Below are 18,287 nucleotides of genomic sequence, written 5' to 3' on the forward strand. Positions count from 1 at the left end.
CCCTGCAAGCTTTGTGGTATGGCCAAAAAATTTAATAAAAAATAAGATGCAGAGCCCAGTGCACAGCTTGCAGCAGGCGCTCAGCCTGAGGGTGCTGAGGGTGAGAAGCTTTGTGATCCAGTTTGTTGTTTAGTCACTAAGTCATGTCTGATTCTTTCGTGACCCCATGTCTGTAGCCCACCAGGCTCCTCTGTCTGTGGGATTTCCCAGGCAAGAATACTAGAGTATGTTGCCATTTTCTTCTTCAGGGGATCTTCCCAACCCAGGATTGAACCCGCATCTCTTGCATTGGCAGGCAGATTCTTTCTGCTGAACCACTGGGGAAGCCCACTGTAATTCAAGTTGTTGCTCTTCAGTTGCTCAGTCGTGTCCGGCTTTTTGCAACCCCATGGACTGCAGCACGCCAGGCTTCCCTGTCCTTCACTATCTGCCGAAATTTGCTCAAATTCATATCCATTGAGTTGGTAATGCCATCCAGCCATCTCATCCTCTGTTGCCCCCTTGTCCTCCTACACTCAATCTTTCCCAGCATCAGGGTCTTTTCCAATGAGTCGGCTCTTCGCATCAAATGGCCAAAGGCCTGGAGCTTCAGCTTCAGCATCAGTGAATATTCAGGGTTGATTTCCTTTAGGACTGACTGGTTTGATATCCTTGCTGTCCAAGGGACCCTCAAGAGTCTTCTCTAGCACCATAATTCAAAAGCATCAATTCTTCTGCACTTGGCCTTCTTTATGGATTGTAATCCAGAATGATGTCTAAATGCTTGTGGGCCTTCCTTTCTTCCTTACAGTTTCCTGCCCTGCTCTGAACGCCCCTCTGGATGGCAGAAAGTTCGGAAGCAAGTACTTAGTGGATCACGAAGTCCATTTTACTTGCAACCCCGGCTTCCGGCTGGTTGGGCCCAGCAGTGTGACGTGTCTTCCCAACGGCACCTGGACGGGGGAGCAACCCCTCTGTAAAGGTATGGTCCCTCCTTCCCAGGGGCCTGCTGGATGGGAGGAGTCATTCCAGGGGACACTTTCTCCCTGATTTCTCAACGCAGAGCCGCAGCCAGCCTGTCTGATGATTCACTCCATGCCTGGCCTGGGCTGGCCTCTATCTCCAGAATTCCTTGCCAGACCCTCTCAAAGATTTAGTCTTGTTTTACCTGGGGAAATGGATGCATAGAGAGGTGAAGGAATTTGCCCAAGGTCACACAGCTAGAGGACAGGCTGAACTGATTGACATATGCACTCTTATCCCAGAGCTGGGGCAAGAAGCCTTCTGTGGGTTGGGGAGGGGCCAGGGGAGATACTGCGGGGAGATGTTCCTTATTTGGACTGCTTTGCTCTGGGGCTGAAGTTTGATGGTGAGGTTCTGGGTGATCTATAATGCTGAGGAAATTTCTCAGGTGTCCTTTGGGACTGCGTTGGGGCTTGGTGTAGACAGGCTGCAGGAGAAACCATTTAGATGAGAAGGAGGCATGAGAAGGCTTCTTTTTTCTCTGTGCTAACCTTGAAAACAGTCCTTTTTTTTTTAATGGAAGATAGTTGCTTTACAATATTGTGTTGGCTTCTTCCATACAACAACATGAATCAGCCACAAGTACACATATGTCCCTCCGCTCCTGAGCCTCCCTGCTGCCCCTCATGCCATCCCACCCTTTACGGTTGTCACAGAGCACCAGGTTGAGCTCCCTGTGCAGCTTCCCACTGGCTCTTTTACACATGTCATGTATATGTGTCACTGCTACTCTCTCAATGCATCCCACCTTCTCCTTCCCCCACTGTGTCCAAAGTCTGTTCTGTAAATCTTCATTTCTACTCCTGTCCTGCAAATAGGTTCGTCAGTACCAATTTTCTAGATTCCATATATATGCTTTAATATACGAATTGTGTTTTTCTCTTTCTGACTTACTTCACTCTGTATAACAAGCCCTAGGTTCATCCGTCTCATTGGAACTGACTCAAATGCATTCCTTTTTATGGCTGAGTAATATTCCATTGTGTATATGCACCACAACTTCTTTATCCACTCATTTGTTGATGGACATCTAGGTTGCTTCCATGTCCTAGCTATTGTAAATGGTGCTCCTATGAACATTGGGGTACATGTGTCTTTTTCAGTTATGGTTTTCTCAGCCTATATGTCCAGTAGCAGGGTTGCTGGGTCATATGGTGGTTTTATTCCTAGTTTTTGAAAATAATTTCCATACTGTTCTCCGAGTGGCTGTATCAATTTACATTCCCACCACCAGTGCAAGAGGGTACCCTTTTCTTCACACCCTCTCCAGCATTTATTGCTTGTAGATTTTTTGATGATGGCCTTTCTGAAGGTGTGAGGTGATACCTCATTGCAGTTTTGATTTGCATTTCTCTAATAATGAATGACGTTGAGCATCTTTTCATGGAAAACAGTACTTTCTTGAGGTAGAGGAAAATCAGCCATGGCACACGTAATTTGTTGGCTTTTCAAAAATATATGGTCAAGGACTTCCCTGGCCATCCAGTGATTGAGACTCCATGATTCCACCACAGAGGGCATGGGTTCGATCCCTGGATGAGGAACTAAGATCCCACATGCCAACTAGCATGGTCAAAGAAAAAAAGTATATGGTCAAAATATCATGGATACCAGTCATTTTCAGAACAAGATTCATGGGACTTCTGCTGGGGCAGAATGTCCATGACTTGCCCAAGCTTTGAAGGGGAAAATGCAAATGTTACATAAATATCACTAAGTTTACTGTGAAGACTAGCTTGGAGAGGACTTCTAGTGCATGAATAACTTGAAAATATAAAGGAACATCAGGAAAACAGGCCATCTCTAAAGACAAAAGCGGGTTGATATGAGAAGCCCTGAACAATTGGAACCATATTCATGGACCTAAACTTTCATTTCTCATCTCCTGGGAAGAACCATGGTTCAAAGGTTGATGATAGGTACCAGCTCTCGAGTTATCTGGGAACCACCCAGGAAATCAAGCCGCATGACCTGCAAACTCTGAAAATGCCAATATCTGGACTTAGCCTTGACCTTGAAAGCTCTCCATCCGGGATCAGCACCTTGTGTACTAAACCATGGCAGCAGATGTGGGACTCCAGCAGCATTTCATTGTCATTGCTTTGGGTGTCTGTACTTCTAATTTCTAATTCTCCAAGCCAGACTTCAGCAATACGTGAACCATGAACTTCCAGATGTTCAAGCTGGATTTAGAAAAGGCAGATGAACAAGAGATCAAATTGCTAACATTGCTGGATCATCGAAAAAACAAGAGAGTTCCAGAAAAACATCTATTTCTGCTTTATTGACTATGCCAAAGCCTTTGACTGTGTGGATCACAATAAACTGTGGAAAATTCTGAAAGAGATGGGAATACCAGACCACCTGACCTGTCTCTTGAGAAACCTGTATGCAGGTCAGGAAGCAACAGTTAGAACTGGACATGGAACAACAGACTGGTTCCAAATAGGAAAAGGAGTACGTCAAAGCTGTATATTGTCACCCTGCTTATTTGACTTATATGCAGAGTACATCCTGAGAAACGCTGAGCTGAAAGAAGCACAAGCTGGAATGAAGATTGCTGGGAGAAATATCAATAACCTCAGATATGCAGATGACACCACCCTTAGGGCAGAAAGTGAAGAAGAACTAAACTCTTGATGAAAGTGAAAGAGGAGAGTGAGAAAGTTGGCTTAAAGCTCAACATTCAGAAAACTAAGGTCATGGCATCCAGTCCCATCACTTCATGGCAAATAGATGGGGAAACAGTGGAAACAGTGGCTGACTTTATTTTTGGGGGCTCCAAAATCACTGCAGATGGCGACTGCAGCCATGAAATTAAAAGACGCCTACTCCTTGGAAGGAAAGTTTTGACCAACCTAGACAGCATATTAAAAAGCAGAGACATTACTTTGCCAGCAAAGGTCCATCTAGTCCAGGCTATGGTTTTTCCAGTAGTCATGTATGGATGTGAAAGTTGGACTAGAAAGAAAGCTGAGCGCCGAAGAATCGATGCTTTTGAACTATGGTGTTAGAGAAGACTCTTGAGAGTCCCTTGGACTGCAAGGGGATCCAACCAGTCCATCCTAAAGGAGATCAGTCCGGTGTTCATTGGAAGGACTGATGTTGAAGCTGAAACTCCAATACTTTGGCCACCTGATGTGAAGAGCTGACTCATTTGAAAAGACCCTGATCCTGGGAAAGATTGAGGGCAGGAGGAGAAGGAGATGACAGAGGATGAGATGGTTGGATGGCATCACCGACTCGATGGACATGGGTTTGGGTGGACTCTGAGAGTTGGTGATGGACAGGGAGACCTGGTGTGCTGCAGTCCATAGGGTCGCAAAGAGTCAGACACGACTGAGCGACTGAACTGAACTGAACTGAACTTCTAACTTAGGGCTTCCCTGCTGGCTCAGCTGGTAAAGAAAATCTCTCTGCAGTGCAGGAGACCTGGGTTTAATCCCTGGGTTGGGAAGATACCCTGGAGAAGGGAATGGCTACCCACTCCAGTATTCTGGCCTAGAGAATTCCTTGGACTGTATAGTCCATGGGGTCACAAAGAGTTGGAATAGCATTGAGTTACAGACCTCAGTTGGTTTCTTTCTCTGAGCACTGGGTGCCTCTGATGGCTGTTCCATCCTCCATGAGGTGTGTGGGCATCTCACCTCTTGGTGCCCTTGTCATGGACACCCAGATGGCAGTTCCCTCCCCATCACTACCAACAGTGCTGATGAAGTCTTCTTTTCCCCACATCCTTGTCTCTGGGCCACGTATCTGGGGCTGGAGTCGGGGTGGGGGGCAGTTGGTTGTACGCTCACTTCCTTTGGACCAAGTGCTGTCATGTTGTTCTTCACAAGAGCCAGACCAGCTCCTGCTCTCCCGGTAATGCTGTGGACAGAAGCATGTTTTACCCTTGTGCAAATTTTTCTTTCTTTCTCAGGTCTTATACATATTTGGTCCTCAGTTGTGATACACATTTACAGTGAGCATCATCTGGTTTGAATGAAAAGATGGGTTCATAAGAGAAGAGAGCTGAAAAAAATGCATATTTAGGCAGATAAATAATAAACACTGGAGGCTCAGGAATGTAGTCCTAAGTGGCTTGCACAAAGGAATCCATTGTTGCTTGACAAAGTGGGGACCCAAAGGAGCCCAATGTCATCTTATTGTAAATATGCGTCATATATTATGCATATATATTAATGTATATATGCGTTAACATATGAAATTTGTTTTTCTCTTTCTGATTTACTTCAATCTGTGTAACAGGCTCTAGATTCATCCACCTCACTAGAACTGAGTCAAATACTTTTTTATGGCTGAGTAATATTCCATTGCATATATGTACCACAGCCTCTTTATCGATTCGTTTGTCGATGGGCATCTAGGTTACTTCCATGGCCTAGCTGTTGTAAATAGTGCCTTCTCAGAGGATCCTGGGTGTGTCTGCCAGCTGCCCTCCTGAGCTTACACCTATTAATTACATATTAGTACCTCACCTCCCTGCAGCAGGACCAACTGCCTTAGTGGAAAATGGAGTCTTACTGTATCATGGCCTGTGTGCTATGGATCCCAAACTTTCAGGTGCTCTAGAATCACCCAGAAAGCTTATAAAACATAAGTTCTGATGCCCCAACAGGTCTACTGAGTTGGGTGAGATCTTTATGGATAAGACTTGGGAAATCTGCATTTTTCATATGATTGTGATGTTAACTGAATTTTAAGAAACACTAAAAACGCTGGTTTTTGCCACTGCCAGAAGCAGGAAGGATACTGAACATTTTGAAGCACTGATTCAATTGGACCCTCGCCAATTGAGACTGCAAGCCATAAGCCAGCTGTAGGGTATGAGCAGGTGAGACATACTAGGGATGCTCACCTTCACCTGCACCCAGTCCCACTGAGCAGACCCCTCTCCTGAGATGTGGAGGTCATCTTCCCTGGAGGCCCACTGCCAAGCAGGGCCAGCAAGTCTACTGGCCTTTCCCATTATCCAACATGGTGCTTCTCATTCTCCACCTTGAACTTCCCAGCTCATTCCAGACTCGCTGTGTGTTCTTGGTCTCCCCTATCCTCCCAGCCTCCTCCCTAACCACCGGTCCTTCTTCCCTGACCTCCGTGCCTGAGGACGACTTGCAGCAGCCCATCCTGGACTTCTGTGAGGGTCGTATTTATTATCTAAAAGCCTGAGAAGAACTGGCTCAGGGAATGAGGTGGCAGCTAGTCCATGCTGAGATCTTAGAGGGATGTTTTTCATCTTACATACTTCCCTGGTGGCTTAGATGGTAAAGAGTCCACCTGCAATGGAGGAGACTTGGGTTTGATCCCCAGGTCAGGAAGAGCCCTTGGAGAAGGGAATGGCTACCCACTTCAGTATTATTGCCTGGAGAATTCCACAAACAGAGGAGCCTGGCGGGCTATGATCCATGGGGTCACAAAAAGTTAGACACAGCTGAGTGACTAACACTTTCATCTTATGGTTTAAGTGTAAACTGGACATGGAGTTCCCCCTTGGGTGGTGATGGAACAGAAACACTGGTGTCATAACCAAGGTACCCCATCAGCTGCTGGACATGACCCTTTCCCAAGAGAGTGGACCGTGCCTGACTGACACTTTTGTTCTCAGCAGGAGTTTGTCTAATGGATGCTATTTCCAGTAAAAACCTCAAAAAGGTGCCACCCAAACCTGTCAAAAAGGAGAAACAGTGCTTCTACCTGCTATTTGGTGGGACAGCATTGATGGAGGGACAGGACACAGGCTGGAGTTCAACAATCCAACAGCCCCTTCTCCCCACCTCAGAGCGGCCCTAGGATCCCACCAGTGGCTACTGCTTGTCCACTTCATTTACCTTCTCAGGAGTCTTGCAGTCACTCTGTGTGTGACCACAGTGGGGAGACCATCTTCTTACTTACAGGGAACTAATCTCAAGATGCCAAACCTCAATGTCGCTGAAAAACTTGGGAGTGCTTTAATAATTGCCCCCCTTCCCATCCAGTCAACTGCTTGAAGGAAGGTGATGAACCCAACTTGGCATGAGAGGAGATGACACATAATTACACATTAAAAACACAGAGGTAGGCTCCGGAACTCCAGAATGGAAAGCAGCCATTTAGCTTCCTGGATTAGTTCCCTGTTTCCCTTCTTAGTCAGAAGAGCATATTTTTAAGATTTGAAGCTTCCTGAACTGAGGAAATCATAACCACAGACCTTGTCCCTTTGACAACATGGGTAACCAAAAAACAGCACGAGAGGAATAAGCACCCTTGTCCCTTTACCACCGTGCTGGGAAAAACATTTTTTTCATCCTCATCCTCCTCTTTTTAAGCCTTCATTCATTCAACCAGTTTTCACTGGGTACGGCTGTGCACAAAGCATCATGTTAGGGATTCAATGCTGAATCTAACAGATGCTGCCCAACTTGGGGTGTGAGTAGGGCTCACACTCCAAGACGGAGGCAAGACAGGTCACTGAACACAACGTAAACAGATCAGCATCAGTGCTTTGAAAGGACTGACATCAACCCTGAATATCCATTGGAAGGACTGGTGCTGAAGTTGAAGCTGCAATACTTTGGCCACCTGATGCAAAGAGCTGACTCATTGGAAAAGACCTTGATTTTGGAAAAGACTGAGGGCAGGAAGAGAAGGGGACGACAGAGGATGAGGTGGTTGGATCGCATCACTGACTCAATGGACATTGGTTTGAGCAAACTCCTGGACACAGTGAGGGACAGGGAAGCCTGGCGTGCTGCAGTCCACAGGGTTGCAAAGAGCCAAAGAGACACAACTTAGTGACAACAACAAGGGACTGGGAATAAAACTTCCCATGGGGTGAGGACAGTTGAGGGCCTCTCTGAGGCAGTGACAATGATGCTGGGATTGAAAGGATGAGCAGGATCCAACCAGGTGAAGATGGTCATTAGCGGGTGGCATGGGAAGGATGCCATTCCAGAAAGAGGGAGGAGCACGTGCAAAGGCTTAGGAAGGGAAGAACTTGGCATGTTTGAGGAAATGACCACGTAAAACATAGAACCTTGTTGTTGGAGCAGCGTGTGAGCTGAGAACAAGTGAGGTTGGGTAGAGAAATTCTTGAGCCAGCTCTTATAGTCCTGAGGACTGGGTGGGTGGTGGGGGTTGTAGTTCTGAGAAGATAAAGCCAGGTTTAAGAAGAGGACTGTACTGGTTGGATGGGCACACTGCTGCTGTGTAGACATGAACTGGAGATGCCTAGAAGAGATAGACGCGGGGAAACCACTTAGGTGGCTCTTAGCAGGTCCAGGAGACAGGGAAGATTGAAAGTGAGCTGGGAGACAGCACTCATGGAACTTATCCCACTAGGGATGTGAGCAGGAAAAGAAGGCAAGGTTCCCAGACTCCATCTTGGGTGACAGGGCATGGCGCCATGGGCAGAGACAGTGAAGACCCAGCGCCAGATGTGGGTTTCCTTTTGGTTGTTCTTGTTTTTATTTCACTATAGTTGATTTATAATAGTATGTTAGTTTCAGATGTACAGCTTCAGATTCTTTTCCATTGTAGGTTATTACAAGATACTAAATAGAGTTCCCTGTGCTACACAGTAAATTTTTGTTGTTTATTTTATATATATATATATATATATATAGTTGTTCTTGTTTAGTCTCCTGAGTCATGCCTGACTCTTTGCAACCCCATGGACTGTAGCCTGCCAGGCTCCTCTGTCCATGGGATTTCCCAGACAAGAAGTCTAGAGTGGGTTGCCATTTCCTTCTCCAGGGGATCTTCTTGACTCAGGGATCAAACCTACGTCTCCTGCATTGGCAGACGAGTTCTTTACCACTGAGCCACTGGGAAAGCCCATATTCAGTAGTATGTATCAGCTAATTCCAAACTCATTCACTACCCCCACACCTCTCCCCTTTGGTAACCATAATTTTGTTTTTTACATCTGAGTCAGTTTATATGTTGTAGGTGAGTTGACTTGTATTATTAATATTTAGTTAGATTCCACATTTAAATGTTATCATGTAATATTTGTCTTTGTGTGGCTTTCTTCACTTAGTATGATCATCTCTAGGTGCATCCATGTTGCTGCAAATGGCATTATTTCATTCTTTTTCCTGTTGGTGGGGATGTAAATGGGTAGATTAAAAAAAAAAAAAACACCTGTGTGTGGGTCGTTGATCAGAATACCATTTTGGTTACATTAATGTGTCTGTGTGACATCGCAGTGGAGATCCATTCATTCAACCCACAGAGACCATCACACCCAGCACCATGCCCTGGTTACCAGTCCCAGGGAGGCTTTAAGCACTTCTGCCCACTGCATCTTAATACTGGAGTCACCAAGGAAAATACAAGGCAGTCGGAGCCTGGATGAAGCAGAGCTGTCCTCATGCTTCTGTGCAGTGCAAGATCAGTTCCAGCCAAGGGCGTCCATCCCCCAGGGTGGGCAGGTCTCTCAGCAGCGATTGCCCAGGGCAGCTTGCTCGTGTGCAGTGGAAGGATTCCCCACTTCACCAAGGAATCTGAAACACTGGAGCTTCAGGTGAGCCTGAGAGCCATCAGCATATGACCTCAGCAGAACTGAACAGCACTTGTGGAGCAGGAAGAAGGGAAATATGTGGCCATGTGAGGTGGTAAACCCAGCACAGGCCCTAGGAATGCTTCATCTTATGTTGAGGGCAGGTGCCAGGCCCAATGAGGGGGCCAGAGACTTCCTTTCCCAACAGAGCCAAGTGAACAGTTGGGTGTAAAATCTGGAGTCAAGCACAAAGGAGGGCCTCAGAGACGCAGTTTGGAGTAATTATATTAGCTTGATGATGGTGTTTAAATGGGCTCCCCTGGTGGCCAGTGCAGGAGATGTGGGCTGGATCCCTGGTCCAGGAAGATCCACTGGAGAAGGAAATGGCAACCTGCTCCTGTATTCTTGCCTGGGAAATCCCATTGACTAGGAGCCTGGTGGATTACAGTCCTGTGAGGTCGCACAAGAGTCAGACACGACTTGGTGACTGAACACTCCCGCGTGGTGCTTAAAGCCAGGACAGTGATCAGAGCACCCAGAGGAGAGGGCAGAGAGAGAAAAGAAGTAGCTCAGAACCCAGACAAAGGAGGGTGGAGGAGGCAGGAAGAGCCTGAAGAGGCAAGCCACAGGGAGACTGCAGAAATCACAGTGGTGCACCCGATTTGGTATCTGGAAGGTTATCTTAAAGTCAGAATAGAGCACAGCTTTGGTTCTCTTACTTTTGGATCATGAGGCTTTCCTCAGAGACCTTTAAACAACATCTGAAAGAGCTGCCTTTGATAGAGTAGCCCCTTGATATTTGGTAACTGGGAAACCAACTGGCCGGCTGATTTATCAAATGATTGAATGATTGAATGAATGAATGCGGGATTATATTTTAAAACAATTTCCTTCAGACTTTTATCTGAGTAGAATATATATATAAATATGTGTGTGTGTGTGTGTGTATATATACACACACACACACACACACAATATTCTGTTGTATATATACATATACATTTCACTTACTTTCAGTATTCCATTGTATATGTGTGTATACATATATACGTTGTGTGTATATATAGGCTTCCCAGGTGACGCTAGTGGTAAAGAATCCACTTGCCAATGCAGGAGATGCAGGAGACGCAGGTTCGATCCCTGGGTTGGGAAGATCCCCTGGAGGAAGGCATGGCAACCCATTCCAATATTCTTCCCTGGAGAAGCCCATAGACAGAGGAGCCTGGTGGGCTACAGTCCATAGGATCTCAAAGAGTTGGACACAATTTGAAGCAGCTTAGCACAGCACAGCATATATATATATATATACACACATATACATACACACATATATATATATCTATATGATACATATATATATAGATAGATATAGATACACATACCGTATACCATATCTTCTTTATCCATTCATTAAGACAAGCAGTCTTAATGCATTTCCCATTATGGAAAAATTCAAATACACAAAAGTAGAAAGAATAGTTTAATGGTCGTCAGGTACTCATAGTCCAGTAATTATCAACACAGCAAATCCTTTAACATCTTAAAATTTCTAGTCAGGGTAAACATTTCTGCAATTGTCTCTCATATTTTTAACACTTTGAACCAGGGTCCAAATAAGTTCTGTACATTACAGTTGGTTGCTGTGTCTCCTACACCTTTTTAATCCATAGTCGTCTTGAAGAAGACTACTCCTCCTCTCTGTCTGCCATTCCGTTGAACTTTATCTGTTGAAGAAAATGGGTTGTTTCCCACAACCTTGAATCTTTTAAAGTTATTTATTTATTTTTTAGTTGCATTGGGTCCTTGTGGCTGCACACAGGCTTTCTTTAGTTGCAGTGTGTGGGCTTCTCATTGCGGCAGCTTCTCTTGTTGCAGAGCATGGGCTCTAGGTGCACAGGCTTAGCTGCCTTGTGGCATGTAGGATCTTCCCGGACTAGGATCAAGCCCATGTCCCCTGCATTGACAGGTGGATTCTTAACCACTGGACCACCATGGAAGCCTCCCACAACCTTGATTTTGTTCACTGTATCCCTGTGGGGTTATTTAACATGATCTGCATTTCTCCTTTTTGGGGTCCAATTTCACTGAAATAAAATGACATATAGCACTGTGTAAGTTTAAGGTGTACAGCATAATGACTTGATTTTCATATACTGTGAAAAGATGACCACAGTAAGTTGTTAATGTCCATCATCTCATACAGATACAAAAAACAAAAATAGATTTTTTTTTCTTGGGATTTAGTCCCTTAACAACTTTCAAATATACTACATAGCAGCGTTAACCATAATCTTCATATTGTACATCACATGCCTAGTACTTATGACTGGAAGTTTGTAAGTTTTTGGTCTCTGTATTTCTTATAAACTGGTAGCTTACTCCTGAGGCTTGATCAGATTCTGGGGAGATTTTTCTATTGTTTGGGCAGGACGGCAGTACATACTTCCTCCAGGAAGTCCCTTGGTCCATTGTCTCTCTCTTTGTGACACTGAGCCTTGGTGGGCATCACCACCCTCCTCACCCTGACCTCTGTCCAGTAGACTTCTCAAGAGGAACTTACAGGGCAGTTCCTGAGTTCTTACACTTTCAAAACATACACAGCGCTACCAACAATGACTGTTCAATTGGACATAAAACACCTGTCTCACATTTTCTTTTCTTGAATATCTTAAATATAGTCATCCACATCTCCTGTTTTAACTGTTATTGCTATCATAAGGATGCCTAAAAAATGTTTTTCTTTTTCTTGAAAATCCAATAATTATGTTGAGATATGGATCAGTACTGGCATTTCTGGGTCAGTTGTCTCAGATGTGGGGTTTATCTTTGCAACAGGAAGTTTCAGTGGCTGGAACAGTCTGGCCCCAAGGATCTCTTGAACTTCCCACGACCTTTAAAGGTCCATTCTCTAATGGGCGGAGAATCCAGTTAAGTCCAACAAGGAAAGTTGGTGCAAATGAAAGAGATGGTCCAGATAAAAGTGAGAGAGGAGAGGACAGGGTGGAGTGGAGAAGGCATGAGCTGCCTTAAAAAACAACTAAAGGGAGAGGCTGTCAGGAAATTGTTGTTGTTGTTCAGTTGCTAAGTCATATCCAACTCTTTGCAACCCCATGGACTGCAGCACAGCAGGCTTCCTTGTCCTTTACTGTCTCCCTGAGTTTGCTCAAACTCGTGTCCATTGAGTCAGTGATGCCATCCAACCATCTCATCTTCTGTCACCCCCTTCTCCTCCTGCCCTCAATCTTTACCAGCATCAGAGTCTTTCCCAATAAGTTGGCTGTTCGCATCAGGTGGACAAAATATTGGAGCTTCAGCTTCAGCATCAGTCCTTCCAATGAATAGTCAGAAAGTTAGAAAAGCTATATGGGAAAACTTATTTCCCCTAAATATGAGTAACAGAAAAGGACTCTTGCCAGATCCTGTCCAAATTATTATAAGAAAACAAAGTAAACTCTCTACAGTCAATGAAGAAATCCCAGAAAGACATGCCCATACAAAAGATGAAAACCAAAACCTAGTACTTCCAGACAAGTGGAAAGAAATTTAAAAAATATACAAACTATGAAAGGACAACATAAATAAAAATCAGAAAACCTTAGAAATGAGGTGATTGAAGAAATGGAATATTTGAAGCAAGATGACAAAACACAGGAAACAAAAAGAAAAAGAAAAAATCAGATCATGCGTGTGGAACATTTAGCTCAGTTATGGGAAAATAGCAAGTGCTCAGTAAACAGATTAAAAGAGAATCATAATCCATGCTTTTGGCTTGCCAGTCTCTCCACAGCCTCTGTTAGTGTCCTCTTTTTTATAAATTGAAGTATAGTTGATTTATAATATTATTTTAGTTTCAGGTGTGCAGCAAAGTGATTTGGAATCTGAAGGTTTTCAGATTCTTTTCTGTTATAGGTTATAATAAGATATTGAGTAGAGTTTCCTGTGCTATACCACAGGACCTTGTTGTTTATCTATTTTATACATACTAACTGGACTGTAGCCCCCTAGGCTCTTCTGTCCATGGGATTCTCTAGGCAAGAATACTGGAGTGGGTTGCCATCTCCTTCTCCAGGGAATCTTCCTGACCCAGGGATTGAACCCAGGTCTCCTGCATTGCAGGCGGATTCTTTACCATCTGAGCCACCAGGGAAGCCCTATATAGTAACTAGTATCTGTTAATCCCATACTCCTAATTTATCCCTCCTTTCCCCTTTAGTAACCATAATTTTGTTTTCTATGTCTGTGAGCCTGTGTCTGTTTTGTAAATGAGTTGATCTGTATTATTTTGTTAGATTCCACATGTAAGTGATACCACATGGTGTTTTTCTCTGTCTGACTTCATTTAGTATGATAATCTCTATGTCCATCCACGTTGCTGCAATTGGCCATATTTCATTCTTCTTTATAGTTAAATAATATTCCACTGTATACATGTACCACATCTTCTTTATCCATTCGTCTGTTGATGGATACTATAGTGCCACTATGAACATTGGGGTGTATGTATCTTTTTGAATTAGAGTTTCCATCTTTTTTGGATATATGCCCAGGAGTGAGTTTGTTGGATCATATGGTAGCTCTATTTTCAGTTTTTTAAGGAATCTCCCTACTGGTCTCCATAGTGGCTGCAGCAGCTTACATTCCTACCAACAGTATAAGAGGGTTTCCTTTTCTCCACACCCTCTCCAGCATTTGCTATTTGTAGACTTCTTGATGATGGCTATTCTGACCTGTGTGAGGTGGTATCTCATTGTAGTTTTGATTTGCGTTTCTCTAATAACTAGTGATGTTGAGCATCTTTTCACTTTCCTGTAGGCCATCTGTGTCTTCTTCAGAGAAATGTCTATTTAGGTCGGCCCCCTTTACAGTTCTTAAGTCTCCATGCACTCGACTGAATGCCACAGCTTGGACAGACTTGAACGTGATGACAGCTGTACTTCAATAAGGACACAGAGAGTGCGCCAGAACTGGGCATTGGGTCATGGAGTGCCTGACAGCGTATCAAGATAAGAAATGAGAGTCTGAATGGAGCCCGTCTAAGAAATGAAAATCCTGGGTGACAAGATCCAGACAGGTGCTAGCACACAGGGTCGTGGGGCATCTCTTCATTTTTCTGTCAAGTCAACAACTCCATCCCCCTCTACCCTATCCACACCCACACCAGCCAAGTACAGCCAGGTGCAGTGCCTTCCACTGGAGGCCCTGCGGCGACACACACTGGTGCTGGTCCCCACCCCCCCCACACAGAGCCAAACTGAAAGATCCTCAGGTTCACACTCTTCGGCTCTCAGCCTAGTGACCGGCCCACTTTCAGACTATGCTGGGGAGCAAGATGGCAGAAACAGGAATTCCATGCTCTGGGGCATTTGTGTTGTTTCAGACACATTCCTGAAAACCAGTCATCGGAAGAGAGAACATATGGGTGGGGTGGGGGGCAGGAAGCTGAGGTTCCCCTCCCTAGGCTGAGTTTACTGAGAAATTGGAATGGCTCCTTCCCCAGGGAGAAGCAGCATTTCGGACAGTCTGGGTCCTTTCACAGTGAACAGAATCCATGTAATCGTCTGCATAACTTCCCAATTACAAGGAGGCTGAGGGAAGCCAGAGTCCCTGCCAACCCACCCACAGGAAGGCTGTTGTTCTCATCAGGAGCAAAGCACCTTTTTCTGCCTCCTGATAGACACAGCAGGAAAGGATGCTCTGAGGCCAACAAGGAAGTGCTTCCAATTTCTTTCCCAAGATGCTGTGGTCAGGTCAGTGAACTGACAAATTGTTCCTCTTTGGTGGAAATGGCCTGTGCGCTAAAACTGGGCTTAAGGAACTCATAGCAAGCGGATGTGGCCTGAGGGTTTTAAAAAATCATTCTTTCTTCATTAGAAAACTTAGAAATGTTCACTGTGGAAAAATGGAAGATTGTTTAAAAAATGCTTTTGAACTGTGGTGCTGGAGAAGACTCTTGAGAGTCCCTTGGACAGCAAGGAGCTCAAACCAGTCAATCCTAAGGAAATCAACCCTGAATATTCATAGGAAGGATTGATGCTGAAGCTCCAGTGCTTTGGCAACCTGGTGGGAAGAGCCAACTCATTGGAAAAGACCATGATGCTGGAAAAGGAGGAGAAGGGGGTGACAGAGAATGAGATGGTTGGATGGCATCACCCACTCAAAGGACATGAATCTGAGCAAACTCTGGGAGATAGTGAAGGACAGGGAAACCTGGCATTCTGCAGTCTGTGGGGTTGCAAAGAATTGGACAAGACTTACCGACTCAACAACAACCAATAAAATAATTGTCAGTAAGCAAAAATTATGCATAATCTACCACACAGAGAAAAATATATTAAAGCCTATTAAGCCTATTACATATTTATTTTATTTTATGGCTGCTCCATGAGGCTTGCAGGATGGTAGTTTCCTAATCAGGAATTGAACCTGGACCCTCAGCAGTGAAAGCACAGAATCTTAATCACTGGACTGCCAGGGAATTCACTAAACCTATTAAATTGTTGAACATGTTTAATATATCTCTCCGATAGCTCAGCTGGTAAAGAATCCGCCTGCAATGCAGGAGACCCTGATTTAATTTCTGGGTCAGGAAGATCCGCTGGAGAAGGGATAGGCTACCCACTCCAATATTCTTGGGCTTCCTTTGTGGCTCAGCTGGTAAAGAATCTGCCTGCAATGTGGGAGACCTGGGTGTGATCCCTGGGTTGGGAAGATCCCGTGGAGAAGGAAAAGGTTACCCACTCCAGTATTCTGGCCTGGCGAATGCCATGGACTATATAGTCCATGGGGTAGAGTTGGACATGACTGAGCGAGTTTCACTTTCACTTTCATACATTTTTCACAGGACTGTTGTGTGTATAAACAAGGAACATTTTCCTTTTCAAACATTAAGGAAAAATTAAGGGTCAAGGTTAACTTCTCCCTATTCCTACAGGGTGGGAATTTGGAAAGAGTTATTTTTCTCCATCTCTGGCCATTCTTATGGGCCATCTCTCCCTCTTAAAACCCCTTGAATTGAGTTCCTGTTCAAAGAGGATTCTACCTGGGCACTGGCTGATAGGGGCGGAGTTGAGAGGCAGTAAACTCTACTTAAAGGCAGTGCGGGCCCAGGACAATGTTGGTTCTTTCTGTCCAGCTGCAGCGTCTACACTGCAAATTAGAAAATGGCGCCTCTGGGTGGAACCGGGCTGAAAGATGGGCAGCTCTCACAGGCAAAGCTCCAGGTGGACACAGTGTGTGCCGGGGTCAGTGGCTTGTTGCATGCATGGTGGGCTACATCTCAGCCCCACTGGCTCCCTCCCAGCTCTTGCTCTTGCTGGAAGGGACCGAGGCAAGGACAGAGTGGGGTGGGGAGTGGTCACAAGCTGGCGTCATCCTGCCATGAAAAGAAAGTGACCCCACCTTTGTGTTTTGTTTTAGAATGAGAACTCACATGCCTATATTTGAAATTTATTTGTTTTCCTAGATATCAGTGAATGCTCCAGCCAGCCTTGTCAGAATGGTGGCACGTGTGTGGAAGGTGTCAACCAGTACAAATGCATTTGTTCTCCCGGAAGGACTGGGAGCCGCTGTCAGCATCAGGCCCAGACTGGTATGTAGCAGCTATGGGGCTGGGGAGGACAGTTATCAAGAAGGGAGGACCCTAGTCACAGGTCACCAAAGGCAGTCTGGTTTACATCCATAGCTCCCTCTGGTTCCCTGAGATGGTTATTTGGGATGGCGCTTAGTTCTCTTGTGGAACCAGAGTTTTTGTCCTTCCCAGGTGGCTCAGTGGTAAAGAATCTACCTGCCAATGCAGGAGAAGTGGGTTCAATCCCTGGGTCGGGAAGATCCCCTGGAGGAAGCAATGGCAACCTACTCCAGTGTTCTCACCCGGAGAATTCCATGGACAGAAGAGCCTGGTGGGCTACAGTCCATGGGGTTGCAAAGAGTCAGACATGACTGAGCACACACACACACGGAAGAAGATGCAAGTGGAAGGACTGAGTCCCACCCTAAAACCCTCCAGATTTGGAACTCAGCCTGAGAAGCTTCCTTGCTGCCACCTTCACGTGGTTGACTTTCCTCTGCACATCAGCGGAGCAGCTTCTCCTGCAAATACTCCCTGCAAAATTCACAGTTACTGATATAGTATTTTCAGAGCTGGGTAAACTAGACGTTCGACCGGTGATGAAGTTATGATCCACATTTGAGTCCCAGCATTTCTGCAGCCAGAGGTCTAGGTGCCACATGGTGGCTGTTTTTGCAGTGAAAGTCACTCAGTCGTGACTGTTTTTGCAGGTGCCAGGAAAATCCGATGATAAGGAGTCTATGGGAGATGGGGGTCGGGGAGTGGGGCAGTGTCGTGCTATGCTGCAACCATCTTTTTGTTTTTGGTTTCCCCCATGTGTAACTTGTAGGATCTTACTTCCCCGACCAAGGATTGAATTGAACCCATGCCCTCGGCAGTGAAAGCTGAGTCCTAACCACTGGACCACCAGGGGATTCCCTGAGCCAACATTTCTCATATAAGAAAGTCAAACCCTAAAGATGTCCTGTTCCTTTGCCAGAAAAGCCTGGGGTGTCTGTGTGGTTGTCTTCTGAGTGGAATCTCAGTATACGGGAAGGAATTGGTGGTTAGCAGAGAACAAGCTTTGTCAATATTTGATATCTTTCCATTGGACCCAGCTCAAGGTCCAGTTTAAGTTTTGTCCCCAGAGATTGGCTGCTTAATGTGCCTTGATTCCATTCAGCTGAGTCCCCCTTCTGGGTGCTTCCTCAGGGAGAGGCTGAGGGCCTCTGACAGTGTCTGTCCCTGGAGTTGCCC

At 45.3% G+C, this 18,287-nt stretch overlaps 1 protein-coding gene across 2 annotated transcripts in view; it reads left to right on the forward strand.

The window, feature by feature from the left end:
* The window catches only part of FBLN7 (fibulin 7), a 52,865-nt gene that overhangs the window by 26,075 nt on the left and 8,503 nt on the right, over positions 1-18,287 (forward strand). For both annotated transcript variants that reach the window (XM_081484912.1, XM_081484913.1), the window contains exons 3-4: positions 791-961; positions 16,947-17,072. In XM_081484912.1, the coding sequence (XP_081341038.1) occupies positions 791-961; positions 16,947-17,072 (297 nt within the window). The remainder of the gene's footprint in view (positions 1-790; positions 962-16,946; positions 17,073-18,287) is intronic.

The sequence above is a fragment of the Giraffa tippelskirchi genome, chromosome 4 (assembly GCF_054371585.1).
Source record: "Giraffa tippelskirchi isolate mGirTip1 chromosome 4, T2T-mGirTip1v1.2.pri, whole genome shotgun sequence".
NCBI classification, from domain to species: Eukaryota; Metazoa; Chordata; class Mammalia; order Artiodactyla; family Giraffidae; genus Giraffa; species Giraffa tippelskirchi.